Source organism: Desmodus rotundus, chromosome 2 (assembly GCF_022682495.2).
Source record: "Desmodus rotundus isolate HL8 chromosome 2, HLdesRot8A.1, whole genome shotgun sequence".
Taxonomy (NCBI): domain Eukaryota; kingdom Metazoa; phylum Chordata; class Mammalia; order Chiroptera; family Phyllostomidae; genus Desmodus; species Desmodus rotundus.
The window spans coordinates 112,662,114-112,676,680 of record NC_071388.1 but is presented as its reverse complement, the minus strand read 5'-3'; the positions used below and the strand labels follow the sequence as shown (position 1 = coordinate 112,676,680).

General features: G+C 37.7%; 1 protein-coding gene across 3 annotated transcripts in view; it reads right to left on the bottom strand.

Moving 5' to 3' along the window:
* Positions 1-9,533: 9,533 nt before the first annotated feature.
* CNTNAP5 (contactin associated protein family member 5) overlaps positions 9,534-14,567 on the bottom strand; it is a 981,662-nt gene continuing 976,628 nt past the window's right edge. For all 3 annotated transcript variants that reach the window (XM_045203156.2, XM_053918555.1, XM_053918556.1), the window contains 2 exons: positions 13,636-13,707; positions 9,534-11,208 (listed from right to left, as the gene is read on the bottom strand). In XM_045203156.2, coding sequence (XP_045059091.2) covers positions 11,012-11,208; positions 13,636-13,707 — 269 coding nt within the window. In that variant the 3' untranslated portion in view covers positions 9,534-11,011. The remainder of the gene's footprint in view (positions 11,209-13,635; positions 13,708-14,567) is intronic.

Sequence of the window (14,567 nt, the reverse complement as noted above, 5' to 3'; positions counted from 1 at the left end):
TGTGGTTTAAGGCTGAAATGGGTTAAATATCTACTGGAAAACAGGTGTTAGTACTCCTATTTTTCAGATAAGACACTGAGTCCCAGACAGGGGAAGAGCCTTGCCTACAGCTACAGAATGGATATCATATACAAATGTATGCTATCAAAGACTGTGCAATTCTGTTAGCAAATCTCTATCCCTATCTGCATAATGAGAAAAACAATTACGGTATCTTTGATTGTTTTGTTGTGACCATAAGAGGTAACATGTATTGAGTGTATAAAGCACTTGACATACAATAGGTCTACAACAAATGGCAATTACTTCATTATCACATCATTATTTTTTGAAAATATTGGATAAATATGAGTTCTCTTCATGACACCTCTATCTCTTTAATGAGAGCTATCCACACAACAATGGGTCCTCCGAAAACAGAACAAGTTGTCACACACTCCAAAAACAAGTGTCAGAGAAGTGAGAGCTGCCACATTTGCCTTTTCATGGAGCATCCTCCTACACTCTCTACTGATGGCAGTTTTCTTCCAGTCAGTGAAAGATAGGCTCTAAAACAGGCTTTAATTCTCTAAGGTCCATTTGAAGAGTCGAAGTGCCTCAGAGGACTCAGGTGAACTGGATTTGCCTTTTCAACTAGTCAACACTGTCATTAATGCTTATGTTTCCTCCCCAAGGATGAATTTTACATTCCAGACTCAGCTTTCAGAAATGTGGATGTGTTGGTGTCAAAACTGTGTTCTGCTACCATTTGTGTGCATTCAAAGTGCTTTTCAGCTTGACTGGATGTGCAGATGCTATGATATCATTTACGCAATGAAATGTAGGCTATTGGAAATGTGCTCTTTTTCAACCACCATTAAAAATGAAATCAATTAATATATGGCTTAAAATTGTACTATTAAAAATATCATGGTTTTTTTCTTCACATGTTGTAGGTCTTGACTATGAGCCATCTTTTTCTCCATTTGTATTTCATAGGTTTATACCAAATATAGACATGAAAAGGAGGATAAGATTAACATAGCCCTTCATTAGCTTCTAGTTTTATTTTCTGATTAGGTTTGTGGATAGAAAACAACCTAATAAAACCTAAAGTCATGAAAAAGAGGGTAGAAAAACAAATATTTGTTTAGTACATGAGTTTTTTTTTAATTGTATTGAGTGGAAGAGGTGTAACAGCAGATGAGAAAGGACTTATTTACTCACTTATTTAAATATTTGCTGTCCCTTACTTCATCAGAAGAGTTGGAATTTGAGGCACTGAATGGCCAATGCCTGAGGGATCAGTTTCTCTGACATTACAAATTATTGCAAGTTTCTTCTGAGATAAATGATTTATTTCATTATGTAGAATTATGTGCCCTTTTGTGTGGAGAGGGGAACAGCCATCTCAAAATCTCATATATGGCAGAACTAGAAATAGAACTTATGACCTCTTCCTAGTCCAATTCTTCAGAGGCCCCTTGCCAAACAGAATGTGTCTGGTTCTTCCACGTCATACTTGGTTCAGTTCTGTATGGTGAGTGTCATTTTCCTTCTGTACACTAGTAAATGGCAAGGAAATAATAACGATCTGCTCTTTTTTATGGCTGGCTCCACTAACCATGTACTCAGCTAACTGGTTTGCATGTATTATTTCGTTTAGTACTTAGGATTTCTGAAGCATTTGGCTTTTGTTTATAACTTCCACATTTACATCTGCAAAAACTAAGAATTATGGTTGTCAATTTACTTTAAATCAAAAACCTGGAAAATGGGATTTTATGAGATTTGAGTTCTGGTTTGCCTTGCTCCAATGTCCACATAGTCTGGGCCATAGAATACTGCTGTGATCCTTATTCCATGCTTGCGTAGCTTCTCCATACCTTCACCTGACTCCAAATGAGATTTCTCCCCCAATTCTTCATTAAGTGGCTCTAAGAACAGCCACTGGTGCATAATTTTGCTAAAGACCATGATATTTACCTATTCTCATCTTAGTTTCTCAGTAGCATTGAAGGACTGCCTGCTTCCTCCTAATTAAGTGCCTTATTTCCTGAGCTCCCACTTACCTGGTTTTCCTCAATGTTTGGCTCCTTTCCTCTTACATGGGTGTCCAACCTGCACCCTGTAGGCTGCATATAGCCCAGGGTGGCTATGAATGTGGTCCAACACAAAACTGTAAATTTACTTAAAAACCTTTTTTTGCTCATCAGTTTTGATTAGTGTTTCTGTATTTAATGTGTGGTCCAAGACAACTATTCTTTTTTGTTTTTAATTTTATTGTTATTCACGTACAGTTCTTTGCCTTTTCCCCCCACCCAGCCCAACCCCCACCCCTCCATACCTCCTTCCCATTTCCACCTCCTCCCCCCATTATTGTCCATGTGTCCTTTATAATTGTCCCTACAAACCATTCACCCCTTTCCCCTGAGATTCCCTCCCTTCTCCCCTCTGGTCACTGTCAGCCTGTTCTCAATTTCAGTGTCTTTGGTTATATTTTGCTTGTTTGTTTCATTGATTAGGTTCCTGTTACCAAGACAAGTATTCTTTCAGTGTGGCCCAGAGATACCAAAATGTTGGACACCCCTCTAGATAATCTCAACCAGCCTCTCCCTCTCTCTCCCTCTCTCTCTCTCTTTCTCTCTCTCTCACACACACACACATGCACACACTCATCACATATATGTATATATCCATGCTTACATATACATGTACATATATTCCCAAAGGTCTCTGCAGATTAGATGGTATGGTGCCCGTGAACTGCAAGCATATACCAGATATTTGCTTAACATCTACACTCGTTGCCTAGTTGAAATCTCATACTTAATAAAAATCTCAAATTGAACTCATGATCCACCATTCTCACTTCACAGGCAACACTTCTCAAAATAAAACTATTTGTCTGCACTCATTTAGTTGCTTCAGTCAAAAAATTGTATTCTTTCTTAATCCTTTTTCTGACACTCACACTCTTCTCCCTCTTTGTCAGCAAGCCTTCTCTGGTCTGTCTGGACCCAGGTGCTGTTACAATTACTGATACAGCCTCCCTCATCCAAAACACCTCACCTTCCTCAGGCTAACAGTTCTCTCCTCCTCCCTTTATTTTCTTATGGTCCATTTTCCATCAAGCAGTTAGATATTTTTTAAAAAGTAAAATTGATAGTGTCACTTTTCTTTTTAAAATGTGCTTCAGTTTTTAATTTCTGTATGCTGACTGAATATCCCATACACAGAAGTCATAATAACACCATACTGAGTGAGTTATGTTTCATGATAATGCATTCTTAGTATCCCAAACACATCTAATCCCAACTGGGGTTAATGTTCTCTGTGAGAAGAGGATGGTAATGTGATATAAGAATGTGGCTGCTGTGAGTGGGAGCTGAGGAGGGTTAAGAGGAGGTTTTGGGTTTCATGTGGACAACTAAAACTGGATGACTCCAGAGCTCTGATCATGACTTTTGAGCAAGTCAGTAAGCTTGCTTTTTTATACATTTGAGCCAGACATGCAGGCCCGTGTAATTTAGCTGAGGAAGAGAAAGCTCATGACAGCACTTACAGGCCTGCTGAAATCAATAAACCCAGCGAGTGAGAGTTCTGTGTTTCTCCAGCAACCCCACAGGCCATGTTGTGTGGGAGTGAATGGTCTAAGGAGGAAGAATGGGAACTAAGGAAGTAACTGTTTGACTCCTTATTAACCCAAGAAAACACAGCAAGGCATATTTTTTCTTCCACACAAAATCATACAAAATTCTCTCTTTATTAAATATACATTATTTACAGCTTAAATCTTTCTTCTGTACAACAGTAACCATACAAAACAAAGAAATCTAAGGCTAACTTTTATTTTTCCTCATACAATGTATTAAGACATGTTACATGGTCTACAAAACTGATGGAATGAGGCAACATCACTTGGCATTCTGTTTTGAAAACAAAAATTAAGAGGTCAAAAGGAAAAGCTAGACTCAGGCAGATCTATAAAGAGAGATGACCTGTTGTGTGCTTTGCTCTAATAAAGCATCTGATATGTATATTTTGGGGGGGGGAGTTATTTTGCATTTTATTGTTTAATTCTTAATATTAATCTCCTTATTCCTTCTCATTCCTCCAAAAGGACTACTGGCCAGAGTGACGTGGATCTCCCATCTGAAATGGACATTGTTCTGTTCTCTCAGAGAGATCATCAAACTACAGCCTATAGATTAAATCTGACCTAGTACCTACTTTTTATAAATGAAGTTTTACTGAAGCATAGCCATGCTCATTTGTCTACATATGGCCACCATCTTGCTACAACAGCAGAGGTGAGCAACAGAGATTGTCTGTTTTATAAAGCCTAAAATATTGTCCAACTGGCTTTCTACAGAAAAATTTTGCTGGTTCCCTACCTATCATATCATGAGGGCAGAGACTTGGTTCCCCTCAGCCAGCACATCTGTTACCGGTGACAACTATGCAACCATTTTATCTCTTACAGTTGACTGATGAAAGTGATGGTCTAAGACAGCACAGAAAACATGGTAGTGTCACAGGAGGCCATGACACTACCATATTCAGAAGGAAACAATTTCTGAATATTGTCCAACAGAAGGAAACCCTGTTGGACCTCACTAAACACAAAGTCCTCAAAATATAACTATACTGTTTTAAGCAAGGTTTGGTATTTTTGTGTGAGTATATAAGGCAGGATAAGGTTATACATGTTGACACTGTCATTCGAAGAGCAGAAATGAAGTTAATATTTTATGTAAAGCCTTGGGATGTAGTTATCCATAATGGAAAAATATGATTAGGTAGATGCCCACTAATATTGTCCCTTAAAGTTTCACTGAAAGTTTCTTCTTATGGGCCTTCCAAAGAGTTCACGGGGAAATATAATGCTTACACAGAACCTTTTTTGCATACACAGAACCTTTAACATGTGCTCTGAGACTATTCTGGCATCTCAGACATGGAAGAATATGATACTCATTAAAGTAAGATCAGATTTAATCTCTAGAACAAGTAGTTTCATATTTGGTCATGGTCTAAGACTACTCTCTGAATTTTATACTGCTTTTGAAAAAGTTTCCCTGTGTCACCAGGGAGGACTGAGGAAAACAGTATTCCCAGATAATATTGGGATATGGGTCCCTGGAAGTAGTCACTTTCAGGAATGGAGAGTGTCATGCATTTTTGTCATTATAACATGCTTATGAATTTCAGAACCTCTGAGCTTCCATCAATGGAGCTTCCAACTCAGGATAGGGGGCTTTCTGACTATTTCTCTTCTTTAAAGTTGTATCTGGGTGCTCAATCTGGACACATTACATCATTAAAGATCTTAGAGAAATTCTAGAGAAAAAACAATCTTGAAAAAAAAAAGATGTGGTTAAGATAGGGCCGGGAAGGGTCAAAAATGTCATGTGAAGCAGATTAAAAAGTTAGTCATGTGAAGCCCATGATGTTGCCTCTTTCCCTAATGATTAAAACAATGATCAAAATGCACTGAAGAGACTCCTGAGTTAGGAGCCAGGAGAGTGGGAAAAGCTGTTGCCATTGATCCATGGTGGAATCAGTGGCCCTCCTCACCTGAGACAGCTACCAGTTTTGCCACACATTCCTCCTCAACATGTTCCCAGCAGGTATGGTCATAACACCAAAAAAGTCTTGACTTAATCCTTGCTCATGTCTACTTATCCACTTTGTAGACTATAAAAACTACAAAAGACAGACAACTAGCTTACAAAGTACAATATTTCACTTAAAAATGTGGGGCTTTTTTGTTCTTTCTCAGAGTACCTTAGTGCAAAAAAAGAGAAAAATTGCTTAGAGTAGCAAATGAGTTAAATATTAAAACCTTGTCTGATGGTTTCAAATAATGTCAACTTAAAAGGAATGTGTCTCTCCCTACTAAACAGATATATTTATATATAGAATGACCTGAAGAAAGGTTGAATAGCAGCCCTATTTTTACAAAGTGTTTGTATATGTGTGTATTTGAACTTTTTATTCTTTGTAGGAGGTCCAATTATATGGAATTTTTGAGAGCACAATAAAAACTAAGGACAACCAAAATCTTCAAACTAGATGGCCTAACAAGTGTGTGTGAGGATGTGGGAGTAGAGGTTAAGAACAATCTAAGAAGAGCCCGGGCTGGTCATGACTCAGTGGATTGAATACTGGCTTGTGAATCAGAAGGTCACTGGTTCGATTCCCAGTCAGGGCACATGCCTGGGTGTCAGGCCAGGTCCCCAGTTGGGGGCACATGAGAGGCAAACACAGATTGATGTTTCTCTTCCTCTCTATTTCCTTCCCTTTCTCTGAAAATAAATAAATAAAATCTAAAAAAAAAGAACAACTCAAGAACAATATATGGAAACAATTCAATTACACTTTGTGTCTTTTGGAAAAAATGTTTTCAAACTGCATGAGAGACATGAAATAGCATTCATTATGCTCGAAGAATTCTGAAAGTGTTGAGTTTGCCTGCAACTTCTTCCATTAATCACCTTAGCATCTTCAGGAACAAGAGAGCCTCTTTATTTGTTGGGTCTACTTGTGACCTCTAGAACAACTGAAGAAAAAGTGGATCCAATCATTTAAATTAAGGAAAAATACATAGCAGAGTTATACACGGTATCTCAAATTTCCCTGTATAGGTTAATATTTTAAGGTGGTTTTGTTGAATTGTAGCTATGGGGAAATTCAAAGGAAGCCAGTGTGTTCCTGAACAAACTGTCAAGCCTTTTTATAAGAAATAATTCAAATGGCCTGATTCCTCTCTCCCTGCAATTCTTGGTGAAGACTCTCTGCTTAGAGCCTTTCAGTGCTGCCCCCATAATTGAATCAGTTTTGTGCAGAGAAGAGATGTACGTCTTTCAGGACTGAAAACATTCAGCCAGAGCACAGAGGTGAGACCTCAAAAGATGAACAACAACTTTTCTAGGTTATTTACCCAAAGTTATACTTCATCTAGTTTCCAAAGAATGTCCTAAGTATAGTCAAATGGCTCATCAGGACGAAAGATGGTGTTAGGAGGTGCTGGAGCACAACAAATGCCCCTTAAGAATGTCTGGAAGAGCAATGGAATGCAATAGGTCATAACAGGATGTTAAAAAAAAGAACTGAGAAGGTATTGGGGGGGAGTGGTGAGAGGAAAATGGAGACAACTGTACTTGAACAACAACAACAAAAAAAGTTGAAAAAAAAAAGAACTGAGAAAAGAGGAGGAGGGGAGAAGAAGTGGAGATTTTTGTTTCCTACAGCAAAGAAGGTCACTTAGGATTGATTGATGAGAAGGGGTGTTTTCAGAATCCCCCAACTAGAAATGAAACAAGAATAGAGGGAATTCAGCCTTCCAAATATATTTTAGAGACAGGGACATTTATTCTTGCTGTCCCTAAAGATTAAATCTGTCTCTCTCTGCGGAAACATACCTGTACCAATGTGTATTTGCTTAGAGGAGGAGAAAAAAGCAGCTTATTGAAGGTGAAAGTAATAAACAAAAAAATTACAAATGTTTCCCAAATTTTATATTTCTTATAAGTCTCTAGCAAGGGCTTTATAAAAATAATTGTGCAGGACCCTTGCTCTATATTCTATACTACTTTATGCACACCTTATTATAGCAATATATGCCTATTACAACAAAACATGCTAGACTTTGGGCTCCCCAAGGGCAAGAACAAGGTGTGATTTATATTTGAGCACCCATTTCTGCCATATCCCCTGCAGTACAGGACAGTCAATAAATATTTCATGAATGAATAAAGAAAGAAGAGAACAATCTATTTCTTTTATTCTGGTCTTGCTCCTATTAACTTGTGGTGGGCATGAGTCTGACAAACAATGGGGTTGGGTTAGTACCATCTCTGTTATTACTAAAGAGAATAAAATCTGTTTTAAAAGTCAGCCTCAGGATCCTTACGATAAATCTCTCATATGTAAGTGAGAGTGAATAGAAGAGGCTAAGTTATTCATAAAAATATATTTAGAGAAGTGACAAATCCCTAATTCTCCAGATGAATTCTCATAGAAACCATAGCAATCTAACTGATTGATAAAATGAATGATGTAGTGGTTGTTAAGTGTATTTTATAGTAAATGGGTGTACTATTGCTTGTATAAATAGATTTGTTTGGTGGAAGGATATCCATGAAATAGCCCCCTTAGAATGTAAAATTGCACAGGTATTTTTAGTTTTTCTATAAATTGACCACATTTGATTAAATCTTTGTGTAAACAGCAGTTAACAAAGACTAAGCGTTAATGTTGAGGACTATGGCAATCCCATTGGCCAGAGCATGCATTCAGAAAACATGACTACTGAAGCAGAAATGGTGGTTAAGGAGAGATTAGAAGGCTTTCAAAAACTTTTTTTTAGAGAACAATGGTTCAAGGATTGAAACACTCACACGATGAAAAAATTGCACAAAACTAAATGGATTGTGGTACCACTGAGAAAAAGACAGACAGAGTTAGCACTTATTTCTCACTGAACATTGTGTTCTCTTTGGAGGGAGCAACTCACTTGCTTTCATATACATCTAGTGAAAGGGTGTTTGCTGAATTTTTGAAATAATTCAACCCTGTAAAAATAATTCTAATGTGCCACTGAGACTCTCTTATAAGAGTGGCATGCAGATGGTACTTTCTTGTCATTTGTCTTTAGGTCTATGATATGTAGTGTGTAGTATATATAGTCTACCTATGCAGGGAGGTATGCTGACAGGCTCTCTATTGCACATGTGGTAAGGATGGAACATCACAAATTCTTAACCTACAGAACTACCTATGAGCATATACCTCTATGTGGATGAGAAAATAAATACTTTAAGTTGGTCTCTCTAGTCCTCCATTTTTTTCTGTCAGCTCTGTATTAGCGAAATATAGTCCTTGCTTTTTGCAGCTTTATTACTCACACCTATTTCCTTTCCATTTCATTATTAAAGAAGCCTCAAGTTAAATCCACTGTACTACATAGAGTCTTTTATCTCAGGGCACAAAGGACTATCCAGCGAAGCAAATGGCTGATTTATACAGAGTTTTATAGCAATAGAAAATTCAAAAGTGAAAGTGAAAATGGGGGAGGACAGGGCAGGAGCAGCAGTATTTATAGAACTTCTCTCCTATTAATAGATCATTCATCTTATTAATGCTAGAAGGGAAAGAATGGTGCCTTTGTTAAATCACATCACAATAAATTTACTAGCAAAAAGATATAATGGAAATGATAGAATGATTAAGTAACAGTTCAGAAAAAATTTCAAGGAGAGCATGTATAATTAGAACATCTTAAAGTAGAGAAATATGATTACAAACTAAATTCTTACATCATATTTTCTGAAAGCAGAGCCTGAAATGCACCTGAAGTCAGATGAAACTAATGCATTCCTCATGGGGAGCCTCCTCATGCAGGACAGCATTAATTACTCAGAGGTGACAGACATACTGGGGAAAGATAGAATGCTAACTGTCAGGGCTGGTGAACAGCAGAACAGCTACATGGTAATTGTTTCCCAAATCAAATCTGTCTTTCAAAGAGAATCAGCAAGTACTTTCCACTTCTGTAGATCATTATATTGGCATTCCCAGCATACTGACACATTTATATTGTTTTGCCTTATCTTTTTCTCCAAGAGTGTCCAAGGGTGAAGCATATTGCTATAGCAAAACCATCAGGATTCTCACCACCACTTGGTGGATGAGCTCAAGATGCCTTCTTGAAGGAATGACTGTGTTTCTTTGATGCCTTGTTATCAGAGAGGCAAAGACTAGGAAGTCCATCACCATCTCATCTGGCAGTTTATGCCTACAAGAAGATGTGTGTGTGCATGTGCACATGTGCATGCACATGCCCTCATATACATAGGATGTAACAGATTTGAAAATGCGATGTACCATAGGGCCTACAAACTCCTCCAGAGTTAAGCAGTGAGGGTTCATTGTAGCTAGCCATGCCTTACCTGGCAGCACAGCCTAAACCTCCTAGGAGTTTGCTTGATGGACAGAGATGAATCATTATATCTGCTCAGAAATATTAAACCTACATTCACTTTCTCCACCAGAACTTTAGTGAGTGGATGGAAGGGCAGAATTGTTTGGTATTTTTCTTCTTTCATTCAGTCTTTTTTTTTTTAAGCTGAATCAAGATGGCTTAAGCTCTTTCATGGAACCAGGTACTATTTTAGATTGTTACTTGAATTTTTAATGCTTCAGATATATATCAGTATATAATAATCCCAGGAATAGCCTTGCTAACATATCTTATGAAATCGGCAGAGGCATTTTTGAAGTTGTAGACCATCTACTTCCTGGCAGCACTCTTTTTCCTCCTAGTTTTAAGCTACTACTTTCATGCTTCCTCAAAGTTAGGCTAAAGTATGTTGTCCAAAGTGCTGGCCCTTGAGAGTGTGGTAAGACAGGAGCACAGTAATAGCTCACTAAAAACAGGAAGGCTATATTTGAAAATGCTCAGGAGATAAGAGTCAGAATGAAAAATTTATGAGATTGGTCAATGCCATTCCTATGGTAAAGAAAATTAACACAAAACAAACCTCTCTGGTTCCTTTTAAAGTGCCACTGAAGTAAACCAGGCCTCTAGCATCTTATTTCCTATCCTGAGTCCCCTGGTAGGAATGGACTTGAGATGGGGGAGGATGTCAAAAAGGACTGATAATGCCTAGGTCACTGAATTCTTGTTCAAAGTAAACCTGTGAAAGGCAGCAGAGCTTAAGAGTACATCTTAGAATATGGAATACAGAACTGAATATGCACCTATGCACACATGTCTTTTCCTTATCTACAGAAGTAAAGTCAGTTCTTGAGTGATCATTATCAACAAAATAGATTTGTCAAAGAGGAAGGCAGTGGCCATAGCAGCCTGGTCTTCTAAACTGGGTCAAGAGGCTAAATGCTGTGGTCAATGCTCCAAAAATAAATAGGGAACAAATTAGAGAAAGAAAATGACTAGAATTAAGAAACAGAAGAAAGAGGAGAAAAAACTTAACAACAAAAGAACATCAGTTGACCCTGCAGTTTTTCAAATGAAATATTCCCGCTTACACTCATTCACTGTGTTTTGCAAGTCAATGTCATTTCTAAAGGAACTGTCCAAATTTGCTGGGTATTCCTTCTCTTTTATCTGGTTATTATGATGTGACTGCTTATGCTGGTAAAGGAATCGGGTCATGATGCCGACGATGGAGAATATGATGAATATCACCACCGCAATTACTCCTGTTTAGAAAGGGGGGAAATGAGAGAAAGACATTATCACAGATTGCCCACTGCAGAGTGATGGTTCAGTCTATACAAGGAAGCCACTTAGGAGAAAAAAAAAACAAACAAAAGAAAAAAAAACAGAACAAAACAAACAACAGAAATAAAGACCAGCTGAAACACCTTCAGTCTCCAATTACCAAAAGCTTCCTCTTCCAGAAAAAAGAGAAACCCAGTTTAAATCAGAGGGTTTTTTTAATGGAATATGAATGCCATCAAACAAATATGTAATCAGACAAGCAAAAGATTTCTTATTAAATTTCTCCAAAATTTGCTTTAAAGATTGTGTCAGAATCATTTGTAATTTGCACATTTTTTGTAACTTTGCAAACAGGCATTTTAGAACTACTTTAGCATCCTAGAAAATAATATTTAATCATCTCACATTGTAATAATGCTTCCCTGATATAAAGGTGTTTATGATATATGTTTGCTTTGCTAAAATGTTTTATTAATAGTGAAATGCTACCCAAACATTTAGGGCATTTCTACACTGTTCTACATACTGCCAGACACAGGCTAGCTTAAAGGTGGTATGCCTCTGTCCTCCAGAAATGCAAAGCGAGCTGAAATGAAAGTTTCTGAACAACTGTGTCAGGCTCCCCTACTTTGATTGTATGTGACTTTACTGGACATTCTTTGGCAAGTCAACCTTGCTAACCCCTAAGGTCTTATTTCTACCTTTGCCAGGAAGGCTCTTGGGATATGAAGAGCAAAGTCAGCAAAGGACGTTCAAAATGTGGATATTGCCACTTTTAAAAGGGAGAATGCATCTACACAGGAATGTAGGTTTCTCAACACTTAAATACGTGAAAACTGTATATTATATTCAAAGTTAAATTTATTGTTAACATTACATTAACATTATTATTACTACTGTTACAAGAATTAGTATATATTCTACTGTAGAATGGATATTGAGAATATATATTTATTTTACAAAATTACTTTTGAACATCCTGCATTGTGATTTATATGAGCATGAATTTTAGAAAGTCACCCAGGAATGGGTTGTAGCTTTAAGAGATGAAATACAGAACTGGTTTCTCCTCCTTCAGTATGTGGAATATTCGGAGTTGGAGGCTGTGGTAACTTCTGGAAATTTTCCCCTGGAATTGGGATGATTTTCCTGCTCTTAAAGATACTTACAAAAGTGTGTACATGGGTGGGAAAAAATAGCAGTCTCAAAATACTTTTCTCCACTTGTCAAATGAGAAATTAATTATAAGAAGAGAAACAGGCACCAAATTTGTTCCTACATTTCTTGATGCCAAACTAAAATCAAGTTGGAATCTACCCTGAAGCAGAAAATCAGATCAGACATTTTAAGAACTTCCTTAAGGAGATGTCGGGTTTTCTTTCCTTACAATCTTATTGAGATGGTACATCTTTGTGCTCCCAGATCTATTTGTACTTTCCCCCCTCAAAACACTACTCACTTGTTCTACTGTCTGTTTACTTGGCCAGACCCCCACCAGACCATGGGTTCTTTGGAAGCAGTGCCCATATCTTTCATCTTCATATTTTTATATTGAACACAAGCCCTGACCCAAAGTTGGGGTTTATTAAATAGAATTTAAATAAATGGATACTGCTGACTTCCAAAGAACTCCATCTAACTGACAGAAAACAAGGATGGGGGTAACTGCTAAGACCGTGGTCTTCAAATGGAAATGAATTTAGTCTCTCATAAGCATTTTACATCAAATGAGGTCTGAGAGGCATTCTGTGTTACAAGCCCTAGATAGAAAAATCAAGGCTGCCAGAGGTTCCAGCAGACTTGGAATCAAAGGGGTGGCGAGGCCAGTAGGAGTGACAAGATGACAGAGTAAGGGAGGCAGGGAACTGAGCTCACCACAGAGCAGATGAAATCTGCATCTATATCATAAGTGCTGTTGGATTCAAAATTCCAGTCTGGAGGCTTCTCCTAGCTCATTAGATCCAACCCCACTTACTTATGGAGAATCCCCAAAAGAATGCAGCTTCACTTATCTGTCTTCCCCAATGTGGTCCTTTCTCATGTGTAGTTTTATTGGTTTACTTCACTTGTACTTTAGAAAATCAGCTACTGGAAAAGATGAACTAAATGCACACTACCTGTCTCTAAGTAAATTATCCAGTTGTTGATTCATTATTCAGCTTCCTGGTAGATTGGGGTGGGATGCATCCATGGAGCAGCTAGTGTTGGGGGAGAAGGTATTTTTGATCATACAACATACCTAACTATTCATGAAAAGGCTCATGGTCTTGCAGATAACTTGGGGTCCTGGCTGCTGGATGGCCATAATTAAGGAAGGATTCAGATAAGCTTTTCAAGAGTATGGAATTATTTATGTCCCTTCTGCAACAAAGAATGCATCTTTTCATTAACAAAGAATGGTTTACCTCCAATGACGGCCGAGTCACTTCGAACTGCATTGGTGAGTGGTTCTCGCTCATCTGTCTTCCCAAATGGATCTGAAAGAAGATACAGGTGGCTTCACTCCTAATTCAAAGTCCTGGAAGGAAAGCTACCGTAAGGAGTTGAGATGACACACCTGAGGATTAGACCAGGTGCTCTCAAATGTTTCTGAGTTGGGATTTTGAAAAAAAAACTCAAACAAACATTCACAAAAAAGCATTTGAAATACACTACTTATACCCCATGTTAGCTTCTATGTCAGGTATAAGGTCAGGGGTTAAAACAGAGGATAGTGGTAGCCTGCCCATGCCTGCTGTAGCCTATAGGTTACCCCTTGGCCTACTGTCTATGTTTTGCTGGACAGTCCCTATTCATGACAAGGGCTTCTAACCTCAAGCACACATGACTCTCTGTTTCTGCTGCAAGAGGGCATTGAGTTCATTGACGAGGAAGGACAAAGTTGCTGGAGAATTAACACTTTCAAAAATTCTTCCTAAAGAGAGAAGGATTTTACTTTATGTGCATTCACATACATGGTGTAAGGAAAAATGTGTCACATTTAAAAGCACATAGATATGGGATTGAGTCATTGCTCTGCCACTTGCTCTGGTGACATTGAGCTAGATACGTTTTTAAGTGATCTGCAAGTGCCTTAATAGGTGGTAATAATAGCCATATATATGCATATAGTGCACATGAAATTTTCAGGACATATAACATCTATCATTATTATTGTTTAATCATTTAATCCTTAGGAAAAGACTAGAGCATGAATATTATTTTTCCTGTTCCACATATAATGATATTAGATTAAAGCCATTAAATAACTTATTCGAAGTTCTAGATTTCATTTATGGCAGATTCAGAATTAAATGAAGGCAAGTCCACTGTCGTGTTCAGGTTCTTTCTATTGTAC